Source organism: Rhamphochromis sp. 'chilingali' (assembly GCF_963969265.1).
Source record: "Rhamphochromis sp. 'chilingali' genome assembly, chromosome: 12".
Taxonomy (NCBI): domain Eukaryota; kingdom Metazoa; phylum Chordata; class Actinopteri; order Cichliformes; family Cichlidae; genus Rhamphochromis; species Rhamphochromis sp. 'chilingali'.
This window is the reverse complement of record NC_137939.1, coordinates 24,454,090-24,468,214: the sequence shown is the minus strand read 5'-3', so window position 1 is coordinate 24,468,214 and position 14,125 is coordinate 24,454,090. Positions and strand designations below refer to the sequence as shown.

The 14,125-nt window shown below is 41.1% G+C and overlaps 1 protein-coding gene across 1 annotated transcript in view; it reads left to right on the top strand.

Moving 5' to 3' along the window:
• Window positions 1-14,125, top strand: part of plxnd1 (plexin D1) — a 71,304-nt gene that overhangs the window by 25,313 nt on the left and 31,866 nt on the right. The window contains exons 8-13 of the mRNA XM_080897695.1: window positions 3,745-3,844; window positions 5,212-5,310; window positions 6,846-6,935; window positions 7,239-7,347; window positions 8,445-8,602; window positions 12,086-12,231. Coding sequence (XP_080753821.1) covers window positions 3,745-3,844; window positions 5,212-5,310; window positions 6,846-6,935; window positions 7,239-7,347; window positions 8,445-8,602; window positions 12,086-12,231 — 702 coding nt within the window. The remainder of the gene's footprint in view (window positions 1-3,744; window positions 3,845-5,211; window positions 5,311-6,845; window positions 6,936-7,238; window positions 7,348-8,444; window positions 8,603-12,085; window positions 12,232-14,125) is intronic.

Genomic DNA, 14,125 nt, shown 5'->3' with positions numbered 1-14,125 from the left:
CACTCTCAAACACACACACTCTCACTGCTGTATTTGCTTTTTGTGTCTCAAGTTTGGAGCATGTCTCTTTCCTGCTTCTCTTTTTTTCTCTCTCTGTCTCTCTTGCCGTTTGCTCCCCCCCTCCCCCCTCTTTCTCTGTCGTCCCCCCTGAAACTGATCTTTTCTTTCAAACGTATTTCTCTTTGACAGAGATGTGATTGAGGATGTGTGTTTAACCGCTGTGTCCACTGAGGCCCTGAGAGTGCAAGCCTCACTCTTTATTTGTGTGTGTGGTCATTATGAGTTGGGGAGGGCAGTTTCACAGGGTATTTACTGTCAGTGTTAGATGAAGCAGAGAGAGTGTGTGTATGTGAACAATCCTTGTGTGTGTGTGTGTGTGTGTGTGTGTGTGTGTGTGTGTGTGTGTGTGTGTGTGTGTGTGTGTGTGTGTGTGTGTGTGTGTGTGTGTGTGGTGGTTTATAGGTGTTTTAGTAGGACAGAAAGGGAGTCAGGGAAAACAGAAACTGTGCAGCTGATAAGAGCCTTGAGGGGTCCGTCTGCTTTTAATCAGAACACACATGTTTCAATTACATATCTACATCCTCTTGCACCCACTTCACTCCCCCCAATCTAGAAACTCCCTTAGAGTGCTGTTATCACTGGAGGCACTATCATTCCTAGTGTGGGACATCTGTCTCTTCCCAGAGGCAGCGCAGTGACTCACACTTTACTCATGCTCATAATGTGCAGTGGAGATGTTCCAGTTTAGGCACTTCATCTGAAAAGACATATTTCTACTCTGTACACAGAAAGCAAGGACCTAATATCCACATATCCACAAACACCACCCTGTATCATCTCGACTACATGTTAAATGGTCTCAAAACTAAAACTGCCTCATATCCAAATATCACTGTTCATTCTTACACTGGACCAAGAAAGGCTCATGTGTATTTTTGCATATAAATCAACTTTTCATTTTCTAAGAGAAATTTCTATTTTGAAATATAGCATATATGTAAGATATACTTATATTATCAAAGCAGATCTTCTACGCCCCTGTTCTGTGTTATTGTACAAAAAAGTGCACCCTGTGCAGAAGCAGTGTGGGGGGAATTAAACACACCCATGATTTAACAACTTGTAGAACCAATAACTTTGTAATGTGAGGGTTTGTTATGTGGTTCTGAATTCAGCCCCAGTGTGACCTCGCTAACCAATCAGAAGCCAGGAAATCCTAGACTTGGGTAAATGCAGGAAAACCAACTAGGCACATAATTATTACAGCTTTGAAAGTGCAGGTGTAAACATTCAAATATGTAAACATGCAAATATCAAAACATGTAGCTATCAAGTATAAATGAATGTTGTTTCACTTCATTAAGGCCTTACCATTTATGCACAGCTCTCTTAAGTTGCTGCCTCAGGATTTCAATGTAGTTGAGGTCTGGGCTTTGACTGAGCCATTGCAACAACATGATTCTTTTCTGATCCACCGATTCTGTTGTAAATTTGCTGCTGTACTTCAGACAATTGTCCTATCGTTAAGCTTTATCTGGTGTACAGATGGTCTCACATTTGACTCTAGAATACTTTGGTATAAAGAGGACTACATGCTCAAATCATCTACCCTTCACCACCATACTTGACAGCTTGTATAAAGTGTTTGTTCTGATATGTTTTCACTAAATGTGGTGCTGTGCATCATGGTTAAACATCTCCTCTGCTCAGGACATTGTTCCAGGAGTCTTGCGGTTTGCTCAGATGTGAGTTTACAAACCTATGTTGTGCTCCCTTGTTCTTCGTAGAGTAGAAGAGGCTTTTACTCTTCCAAACAAGCCATACTTATTCAGCCATTTTCTAATTGTGCCATAATTAACTTCAACATTTAACATCCTGACTGAGGCCTGTAGAATCTGTTGGTCCACGTCAGTCCAATTTGCTGGGACATCCATTCCTGGGAAGACTTGCAATTGCCTTGAATGTTTTCCATTTGTGAATAATCTTTCTCACTGCACAATAATGATCTTGAAATTGTTTGGATATTACCTTATAACACATCCCAGATTGATGGGCAGCAACAGTCACTTCTTTAAGATCATTGCTCATGTTTCCTCCTTGGCATTATGGTAACACACACCAGAATGAACCAGACCAGCAAAAACTCTACCAAAGCGTCTGCTTTTATAAGAAGTGTTCACACTTGCTGGTGATCAGTTAATCGAGTCCATTTAGCAGTGAGGGTAGTGTTTGTATCACACTACTTCTGCATTTGTCTTAACTATATATGACCCAGTTAAATATATGTGTGTGTGTTTGCTATCCCTAAGCTGATTTTAGTGAAAAACTGTTCACAAATATAAAGCCCTTTCATTTTTTTCTTCTTCTCTAAATTAGAATCCATTTCTTGTGCTGCTGTATTCTAAGTATACAGCCGGAGGAAGCATATATGTGCATAAACTATTTTCATCACAGTAATGCAATGTGTTTTAATAGTTGCTTGACAATTTTAAAAAATAAGACAGGCTTTGCAAACACTGGCAGCATGTGCTAGTATGATAAATTTATTGTTGACTTTGTTCTTTTCACCAGAATTCAGACTGATCATTTCAAATTCAACCAAGGTCCAGCAGATAAAAACCTCTCTATAAGCTCTGGCCAGCCAAATCTTATTTCACCTAGACAGACATCTTCAGCTGTCAGACGAGCCACGCCCACCCAACAGTTTGCAAGTGCTGTGCATGTTTAACCTGTGCATGTGGGCTTGTCTCAGATCAGCGGGTATGAATTGTATAGACTCTACAAGCTGCTGATGGTTTTAGTTGCCAAAATATCTTCACGTAGGCAGTGTAACACTCAGACTTGATCTCACAAAGATATAAATACAAGCAACAGCATGCTCACACACGCATCAGAAGAGTCTGTTCAGTGACAGGTTGCTTCTCCCCAAGACAAGAACTAACAGACTTAAAAACTCCTTTGTCCCACACGCCATCAAACTGTTTAACTCCTCTCTGGAGGGGAGAGGGAGGGGAAACAGGAGGACAAAGGAGGGGGGAACAACTAAGCTGTAGTGCCTCTTCACCTCACTGTACAATACCTTGTGCAATACTTTTTGTAAATAGTCAACAGTGCAATAGACTCAATACTTGAAATGTGCAATTCACTTGTATTTTTATTTTTTTATTCCTATTTATTCTATTTATCCCCTTTGTATATTTTATTTATATTTGTCTCTGTATTTATATGTGTGTGTGTGTGTGTGTGTGTGTGTATATATATATATATATATATATATATATAAAACAATTCTGTAACTGTAACTTCGGTCGTTGCTGTGCTTTTTGGAAGTCGAATTTCCCAGAGGAACCCACCCGAGGGATTAATAAAGTTCTATCTTATCTTATCTCTTATCTTATCTTATCATCATTTACCAGTCTGAGTGTTTATTGAGAAGCGCTTTGTTTCATCTCAGCAGATTTGGCCCTGTGTGACCTCTCTGCTGGCTGTGTTGTAACTGTGGAATGAATGCATCTGAATGTGACTAATCATTACTTCCTTTTATTAAAGCTAAACTTTGATGCCTGTAATCAGGTCTGTCTCTCTGCACTGCTCTCCAAATGAATCACAAACCAAACTTTTGAAAAACACTCTTCCCTGAATTGGAGTTGATCACAGGGAGTAATTGTACAGAGGCGAAAACAGGCTTGATTTGGCAATATTTTGTCCTTGTTTCTCAACTCTTTATGTGTATGTGTGTCACAGATGTATGAGCTGCCTGAGCACAAGGTGGAAGTGTTACTGGGACCAAAACAAGCACCTATGCGTCTCCAGTAAAGATGACGTGAATCAAAACCTGCTTGAGGTGAGTAATGTGTTTAATCCACCAATCAGATGCCTCGAGGAGCTCATGATATTAAGTTTTCTAGTAATCAGAGCCTCGGTAGTAATCCAGACTCCACTGTCCAAAAACACTAAGTGTTCTGTAATGGTCTGAGTCCAGACGGGTTAGGCAAGAGTAATGATGTGGTAATTCAGTGTGATGTTACAAGTGTCACAATTACACTTCGTACGAATGTGGAAACCAGCTATAAAGTCTCAGAAGGGTTTGGTTTTAGAAACTCAGACCAGGCATCTTAAGTTTCTGTTTTTGAAATGTTTGTCTGAGAGGATAAATGGAGTTGCTGTGCTTTGATTTGGGCTGGAAGTAATTTGACTGGTTGCTTGATACCAGCGAAGAGTTAAATTAACGCCTACATTTTCCACCGTAGGTTTCTATAGCCCTTTATTTTGCAGCTTGCCTGTACAGTACAAATGAAACTGTATGTTTGCCAATGTCAGCTCCCGTAGGGTGTAAAGTATTTTGTTAAAGCAAACAAATCATCAAATCGTGTAACATGTTTGGCACAAGAGAATGAAATGGCTGTAAAAGTGTGAAATTTATCTAAAGCTTCAAGTGTAGCATTGCTGAAGCCAATTGAAGCTCCCCAGCCACTGTCCTTTTGGACATAATCCTGACATCATCAAGGCCTTCGAGGTCAGCCACTGTATTATTTCTGTCCCCTGTGTAAATTTATTGTGTAGCCAGATCCCATGGCCTGCTTGGCCCAGCAGACTTTGGGCCTCGGGGCACACACAACTGGTTCCAGTTAAAAAATGAAAGGATGTGACTCAGTCCTGTGGTCAGCTGCTGGTCAGCAGTGTTTAAGTTTGTATGATCATGAATGTTTAACACTCGCCTTTATTTCACAAGATCCCCAACAGAAGCAGACAACTGATGTAATAAAGACATCACAGCATTTTTTTTTTTTTTTTTTTTTTTGTACAAATGCAATAAATCCCAGTCGGGTGTGCTGTTTCAGATCCCAAGAAACTGATAAATAAACAAGCCAAGCACAAGAAACTCTTAGTTTTTAAGCCAGTTTTTATAATTAAAATTCAAGGCTCTTTTTAAACCTGTAAAAAGGTTATTTTGATGTAGGTCAGACTGACATGATGAGGTGGGTTTTTCCCATTCTGCTGAGCTCATCGCACTGTCCGGTGGGTCTGCTTTTCTAATCCCTCATCATCTCTCTATTTGAAGCTGTTGTTGTTTCCTTTAGAGGAAGGCTTCACCCTCTCATTTCCTTCTCATACAGATAAACAGGACAGGTATTTTGAGGCACGGATGTGTGCATTGGAGCTATTGTTTTCTTTAACTCCTATATGTCACTTCCTCCCTCTTCACCACAGAATGCCGCTTCCTGCCCCAGCCTGGTTTCCTCTGAGGTTCCTCCATCGCCATCAGGAATGGTCCAAGACTTCACGTTATCCCTCAGCAACATCCAGGAGGTATGACACACAGCCTCCAGCTATAGAGCTGGACTTGGACTTTGTCCAAATTGCGTGTTGTGAAAATGATTGGAATAAAACACAAGCATATGGTGTGTTTGCTTCAAGCTGAGTTAAACACAGATGGATATTTGTGTGTTGTGATTTGGGTCAACGAGTGAGTAAAACTGGAGTGATCTGCTTGTTGTAAGACGGAGATTAAAAAATGAAGAATGAGCGGTTGTCTTTATGCTTAGTTGCTCGCTGCTCAGCTGTCTGGGCCCACCGTGCCTCTGGTGACTCGCTGAGTTGTGTCTTTGTCAGCACAGCGTACAATGTGCAGTCGGTCTGAGGCAGCACGCACACACAGAAGGCAGCGGCTTTATTTTGCATGGGCTCATTATAAATTCAGCTAGTCCTTCCAGATCAGTTGTTCAAACTCTTATTCTCATTCCTAATCCACATGGAGCCAGCCAGATGCCGATCCTGCATCGCTGATAAGGACACAACTGGTATCTGCTAAAAATTCCAGTGCTGACTGGTTGCCAGGCGTGGTCAGTCACACGCCTAACCCAGGCTGGCCTCTCAAGCCGTCTCCTGGTGTGTTGCTATGGTGACAGACATTGAGTCACATACACCCCCCCCACACACACACACGCATACGCACGCACACACACTCTTCCTTAGGGCAGCGTGAATGTGATTGGCCATTCACGCTGTTTATTATGAAAGTTTATCCAAACTGACATTGTTTGACTAATGCCTTCAGATTGTCGACAAGTCAGCAGAGCAGGAAATGTTCTGCCAGTCAAATTCATTCTCCCCAAAGCATCACCATCGCTCAGATCCTTCTGGGTTTTGTTTAGAATTTCAGTTTGGTTCCCACACTTCTCCGTAAGGACAAACCTAAAGGATGTTTAAACACGGTCTCACACAGCCTCTCTGAAGCATTAATGAACAAGCAAGAGGTTACAAGTTTGTTTGCTGTTATATTAGTTCAGATCGAACATAATTCCAGGAAGCCTTTCAGTAGCATTTCATTGCAAGTGCCCCACCACCCCACACACAAAAAAAGAGCTTCTCCGGTGTCAAAAAGTACAGCGAAATAGCAGAGGCCTGGAGAGACTGAGTAAAGTAGACCAATTTAGGGTGGCTGGATTCACAGACAAATTACTTCTCCCACTTTAGGCACTTATCCTTTACTGCTCTTACCTATCTGAGCTTCTTTACGATCTTAACGTCACACATCTTGGCTCAGTAAAACTCGGGGCTTTCATTTTGTGAAGAATGAATTCATATTCATTACTCTGACTCCCAGATGACTTGCTGAGATGTGGGAGTCCAGATGTTTATGAATATGAAATTTGAATAGATCACATTTTCCCTGGCAGGGACAATTATTGTGGGTTATTTCAGTTTCCTGGTTCTCTTTCCGAGTTGTCAATTGTTACCAGACAGTGATTGAGACAGTGAGAACAGCATGTTATTAGGTTTTTTTTCTGCTGTTTTTGAAATGCTTTACTTTTTTTTTTTAAGTAAGTGTTTTTGCGTAACAGAATGAGAAGCTGGAGTGTGACTTTGGAACAGAGCAGCGATATGAGGCCACATGGCTGAACAGCACGACTGTCAAGTGTAGTGGAGTGACGGTAAGTACAGACGATGACCTACCAGAAATGAGCGAGTTTGCCAAGTCTGAATAAACATGCTTAAAGCTCCGGCGCATCTACTGTGCATTTACTGGTTCAGTGGGTTCATTATTGTTAGCTTTAACGCTTATTTGTAACTTGTTTTTGATGTAATTATTTTAAACCCTTGTTTAAGACTTGGCTAGAAACCTATGATTATCTAGAGCATCACTAAGTGGAAGCAAAATTACATACAATAAAGACACGAGAACATTGAGGACATACCTGTTTTTGCTGATGCCGTCTTCCGCCCTGTCTATTTAGCTTTCCACTAATCAGAGGAGTCAGATTTACCACCTTAACCTGAGGAGGCGAGGAGCCTTTATCAGACATCGAGAGGATGTATTCATTGACAGCCCCCAGCCTATGAAAGGTAAGATATAAAAACCCATAATTATGTAGACATGCAGAAAAAAAATAAAAAGAAAGGAGTAGATGAAAACACAGCTCTCTGCTCCATTACATTTGTTTGCAGTGTAATTACATCCCCGCCACAACAAGAAAAAAGATGTGACATAGCCTCCACTGTTGCTCCCAGAATGCATTTCACCCATACCCAGATGTGTTCTCATGAGATTGATGGGTTTTATTAAATCCGTAGAAAAATAAAGATTCCCTTACAGGGACAAACAGTGTGCGACTACCTTTCACTTGCAGTAATAGCAGTTTGTGTATTACAACACATAATTTGCCAACAACCAGTAATTTACCATGATGTTATATCCTGCTACCGTCTAATTACACATAATGATTGGAGAACATAGTGAGCTGCAATTTTAAGGTGTTATCAATGCCTCTCTCAAGCAATGTCCGCATGTATTGTAGCAAATATAGTTTGAGCTCCATGACAACAGTGAGATGATGAAAACTGACGTGTGTTGTTGAACTTGGCAGTGTTGTCTATAGTGCAGCTACAAGCCAGTTTTTGCCTATCCCAGTCCCAGATGTGCTGTTTGCAATCCATGTGTCTACCATGTGAACAACAGCCCTGGGCCACTGCCAGACACTCCGTGCTGTTAACAGGCAAGACGGTCGCTTTCTGAACATGCAGTGTCATCAAATTTTAAAATGACACACACTTTATCACACACATACAGGCGTGCACGCACTGCAATATGCACACAGTCAGCTGCACAGATGCACATGCGGTGATACAAATGGGAGTTCTCACTGGGAGGCACACTGGAACATGAACGTAATCATCTGTTTTCCCTGGCTTTGTTCTCCTCCACTCCTCTAGCTCTTTCTCCTTTTTTACTGGTTTATTTTTATAGCTGTGAATATATCATCCTCTAACTCCCTATGCTATTTATTTAGGGCACGCAGCCCATAGCTTCATAAAAGCTCTAAAAGAAAATACCTTGAAGAGTGTACATTAAGTTGACCAGTCAAGGCAAACAGAGTTCAGTAATGTTTTCTCACAGTAGTAATTGCCTCTATGTCTCTCCCTTATCTGCCATATTCATCTAGTGGAAGTGTACAACTGTGGTGTGGGTAGCTCGGACTGTTCCCAGTGCTGGGGTCGGGAGGATCAGGGACACCTCTGTGGCTGGTGTGACAGCATCTGCAAGCCAAGGGATGAATGTCAGCCAATCAGGGATCAGTGTCCTAATCCTGAGATCCATGAGGTAAGTTCAGGGGTTAAACGTGCAGGACTTTGGGCCACAAATGCTTGCATTCATCCTCCTGCATCCCTCACACCTATGGTATTTAGGCCATGTAATGGTAAATCATGAGGTCACTCACATGGTCTGGCAACCCAGATTGTCTGTCAGTCCAGGATCAGCTGCTAAGGTTTTGTTTGAACCTTATTAAAGCAGCTCATTCAGTGATAAAACTAACAGTCACATAGCCACAGACCCCAGGAGACCCAAATGAGTCGACCTGCAATGACTCAGGAGGCCATGGGAACACCTTCTGCACCATGTAACAGCTGTACATAAGCAAACCATGTGGACTGGGGCATGAAAGCTATGTGTGTAGGACCCTTTATGTATGAAACCACAAAGGCTAAAAGGAAAACAAATCAGAACCATGAGGGACTTGAGATTTTGCAACCACAACAAGAGAAAAACCGCACTGCTAAAAGGAATTAAGGAGTATTTATCTTACACGGGATCTGACTGCAGTCACGTCATCATGATTACTGCCAGGGTTTGCGGAGCTCATTTGCATGATCGTATTCATTTGTTTTTCCAACTGTAATGGGAGCCTATTTAGAGTCATCTTCCGAGCCTTTTCTGCCGCTACCAAGCATTATATCAGCACAGCTTTGGTAGGCGGTCATGGGAAGCATGGCTCACATGAGACTCAGTCGGCCTGAACTTCCTGTAGATAAAACCTGGTCGGCAAGCAGAACAAAGCAGGCGCGCAGACACACACTCTCTCACATACACACACGTAAGCCCACAATCTGTCACACAAATAGGCCATATTGAAGCATTCACGATTATCCTTCATTCTTTGTAGCTGTCAGCATACTGTGACTAACAGGATGCTCTGTGAGAGTCTAACTTATGTGGACTTCTTACATGACTGAAGTTAGCTGGGCTGAGATTCAGTATGTGTGGGTAGACTATTGTTGCAATACTCCATGTCTCTCTCTCTCTCTCTCATACACACACACACACACACACACACACACACACACACACTCCTACTGGCTCTCTCAGGAGAGCAGGCTGCAGAGAGGATACTGGGGTTGTGGTTCGGTGGGGTGAGTGATGCAATGCTTTGGCAGCCGTGTTTTCCCAGAGAATCCACAGGGGTTAGAGCCCAAGTCCTCCAGCTTATAGAAGAAAAAAAAAGCTCCGCTCTCCCCAAACATTCAAACACACTCAGACTGCAGCAGCTCTTTGTTATATAGTCCTTGCGACAGTGCTGCTAAGATAATGAAACATGTTTTTCATCGCTCTGGCTTTGTCACGTACAATCTCTGTCACAAGGTACTCACACCAAAATATCAATAATACAGAGGAGGATTTCATTATTCCCTAAACTTTGCCACTTAGCACCTAATTGAGAAAAATGCTCTGTTCAATTCATTGACGTAAGACAATGGAGACATTTATTATTAACTCCAGGGGCTCTTTATTTTCATGTCATACCTAGACTAGTTCAAGGAATTAAAAAAAAAAATCCATTGATTAGAGGTACTTTGGCAACCAAAACAGGAACTGCAAAACATAGTTCACTCACAACATGAAAAGAAAAGGAACAGAAGGACTTGGGTGAGACCTAAATGGTTTGGGAGAGAGGATGGAGAGCTAGTTGGACAAAAGACAGGGTGGAGAAGGGTACAGTATAGTGAGAAGCTTTTTCCTGTTTTTGTCCTCGCGTCCTCCTTGATTAGTCTGATGCAGAGGAAGTCGAGTGAGGAGAGGAAGATGAAAGCTCTGACCTCAAAACAATCCCCCCCCCAAAAATGAAAAGGAAAACATGTGGATTTCATTAGGTAGCTGGTTTGTTTGGTGCAGGTTTATATACATGCATGTACATTTGGAGCATGTTTCATTTGAATACGAGAATGTGGAGTAATTTTGTTTAAAAGCTCCAGCTTTCCTTCTGGAGCTTTTTGCTGAGGCACATTCACACCCTGTGATCTCCCAGGAGGCCTGGCAGAGTTTGCGCTGTAAATCAGGACTCACAGACTTGTAAGAGGTGTAAATGAACAGCATGCAAGCTGATGTTGCTGTCAGGTCTCAATGGCACCGCAGGGACGCACTACGCGCTATACGACGCATAGTGATAATAAATAACTGCATATTGCCGGCTGCTTTTCTGTGTTTGTCTGACATACTACAGTGTGCGTGTGCACAACTGCGCGGACAAGCATTTATATGCTGTTTGTGGATTACATGTGCGTGAAAGAATGTGATGTTTTTGTTAGAGGAAGTATATATACTTGGTGTAAGTAGACACGGGGTGGCCACACTTAATGTCTGAAACCTTAATATAACCGCAAAAACATTTGCACCATTTCCTGCAGTGTAAATCTCACAGAAATACGGTAAGTAATGGGCTGGATTCCAACAGTTTGTTTTCACACCATAATAAAAGTACCACATTCACTCTTTTCTCAACCGCCTCCCATTTTAGCTAGGAAATATATGGTTTATTTATCTGTGCTGTCAGTCTTGTGGGTTTCGAATTATTTGAATGCAGGGCCGAGCCTTGTCCTCTCACCTAGACCAAACAGAAGTGCTGTTTTCATTTTTCAGCTCAGTTTCAGATAGAGCCGGAGCCAGGCTAATAACACAGAGGGGTCACCGTGACCTCGGCTCAGCCAGAGGGACATCCAGAAAAGCATGCGCACTGCTGGGATAGCTATGCTACAGTGGCAAGATGATGCTAGATTGCTTCTGTCTGGGCGTTGGAGATGTTATCTGAGAAAGTTGAGTTTTCATGGCGACTGGAGAAGTGACAGTCCTCTTCTTTTCTTTCTGTGGCTCCAGAATGGAAAGTTAAGAGACCAAAAGTGAGGGCTGAAATGATGCGTGAGAGTATGCCTCTGAACAACAGCAGAAATGGGACTAAGGAATTTGACAGAGCAGACACAGGAAAACAGATGAAAGGGAATAGTGCTGTGCATTAATTCCCCTGTTGAGGCTTTGCTCTCTCACCACCACCATCAGCATTCACTTTCCTCTCGACAATCAGTCCCCTAAATTGCCTCCCCACTCATCCACCTTTCTGCTGTGCTCTACACCTCGGCTCTCTCTGTCTCTTGTGGGATGTGAAGGGGGCTCTTAGTCTGCTCTTTATTTGCATGTGCTGTAGAGGATTAGAGGCTGAAGAGTCTCAGACTACTGCAGTTAAGAGTCTGCTTTGTGTGTGTGTATACCTAAAGTGTGTGTCTATTCAATTAGATCTCAGTCTTCAGCAGAAGAACACTTACATGGGCCCTTATCTCTGTGTGTGTGCCACACTCCATGTCAGCATCAGAGACGGCACCTCTATTCTCCTAATTCTTTGTCATATTCATTATCGCCCATCGTTAGTGGAGTGTTTTTAGGGCGGTAATCTACTTATGAGCTCTAATTTATTGTCCAATTTCACTGCCTTTTTTTTCTCCCCTCTCATATTTTCTTTTTTCACTTTGTCTCTGACAGATTTCCCCTCTAAGTGGTCCAGTGGAAGGAGGCACCCTGCTGACAGTTCAGGGCAGGAACCTGGGCAGGAGGGCTAAAGCAGTGAGAGTCTCTATAGGAGATGTGAACTGTACTCTGCTGCCTCAGTTCTACACTGTCTCCACAGAGTAAGTTTTACAACATATAACTGAATTATGATTCATACGTTTGCAGTGTATGTCAGCCTCTCCCTGTAAATTTGCTCAATCATATCAGTTTGTCTCGTTTATATCTTTTATATATTTAACTACTTTTCACATTATCTGCTATGTTGAAATAACAAAACTGAACTTCTTGCCCTGTACACCAACTATATATATATATATATATATATATATATATATATATATATATATATATATATATATATATATATATATATATATATATATATATATATATATATATATATATATATATATATATATATATATATATATATATATATATATATATATATATATATATATATATATATATATATATATATATATATATATATATTTATTTATTTATTTATTTTTTTAACCCTGATGAAATATGCACCATTGTTAGTGTCAGGACTTGTGAGATGATAGCTGACAATTACCTGTCGTCATGGTGTTGTCATGGTAACCTAATAGGATTTCAGGCAGGTGAGCGTTCAGGTGGATGGCAGGCTGAAATAGACACACACGGAGATCAAGTGATGGAAAGATTTCTCACTGTTACTGAAAGACTCCTGACATGGACATCTCAGACATGAACACTGTGTGTGCTAAAACACCCTCAAATCAGATCATTCAGTCACACCTGCCTACTTTTATTGGATGGTGGAAGCTACCTCTATTACACTGGAATGTCTTCAGCTGGGAAAAGTATGAAAAAGTAGTAAATGGGTGCCATGCTTTAAAAGATTTTGGGAAATATTTTTTTCTATATTGAAAACCCTCTAATCCAGGTGGGAAAGAATATTCATGTAAGCATATTTATCTAAACAGAAGCCATTTTCAGACATCGACTGCAACATCAAACATTTTTAAACATCACCTGTTATAGGTACACATGAGAATGCAAATGTCTTATTAGAAACAAAGTCTCTAGCACGTCTCTATCTCTGTGTTGGCCCTGCGATGGACTGGGCTGGTGCTTTTTGTATGTAAAGTTTACATTTTCTTTCTGTGCTTGCATGGGTTCTCTTCAGGTATTCTGATTTTGTCCAAGACTCCAGAGACAAGCATGTTTTTGCTCCCCCACAGCCTAAACTCTCTTAAGCAAGTTTCCTGATATTTTTTTCAATAGTTTCAGGAATAGTTCCCAATAGTTCCTTAAAGACATCCAAAGCTGTTCTTTGGATTACTTTTGTAAGTAACACTACTGGCTGAAATACAGGCTAAACCACGACAGAGCCCCTCTCCTGACTTCCTCCATACATATTTTTGACAATTTGAACCAAATTTCAGATTTGGAACCGGTCTTATGGGCTTCATGAGATTTGTTGCACTGATTTTCAGTCTAGTATACCTCCGGAGAGGCTTCAGCAAACAGTAGCTTAATGAACTGAAAGTCCAGATGCATCTCTTGGGTCCTGTTTTTTTTTTCTATTTCTTGAGAACATGACTTTCAGATGCTGCTCATCTGCTGTAAATCATTTTGCAGGCCTGATACTTCTTCTGTTGTTCTCTACTTGTTCAGTTTCTTCAGATTTTTTAAGGAAACGCTGTACATCACTCTCAGATACTTCCAGATAATTTCTGTCTAACGTCGCTTTAGAAATCAGCTTGTTCTTGAAAATGTATTATTTTTTTGCCTGTCAAATTGTGTTACCTTCAATATTATTGTAAGCTCAAATTTTAAAAAATTGACAAAAAAAATCATTTTTACAACCAAGTTCTTGTAACAGAGTGTCTGAAGACACAATTTAAAATAGGCTCTTTGCTTTTTTATGCTTGAATGTCTCATAGGTCAGTGTTAAAATGAATAAACAGCAGCTAATGGGTAAAGAGAAGACTTCACAAAGCCTGCTAAAAACATTACATTATA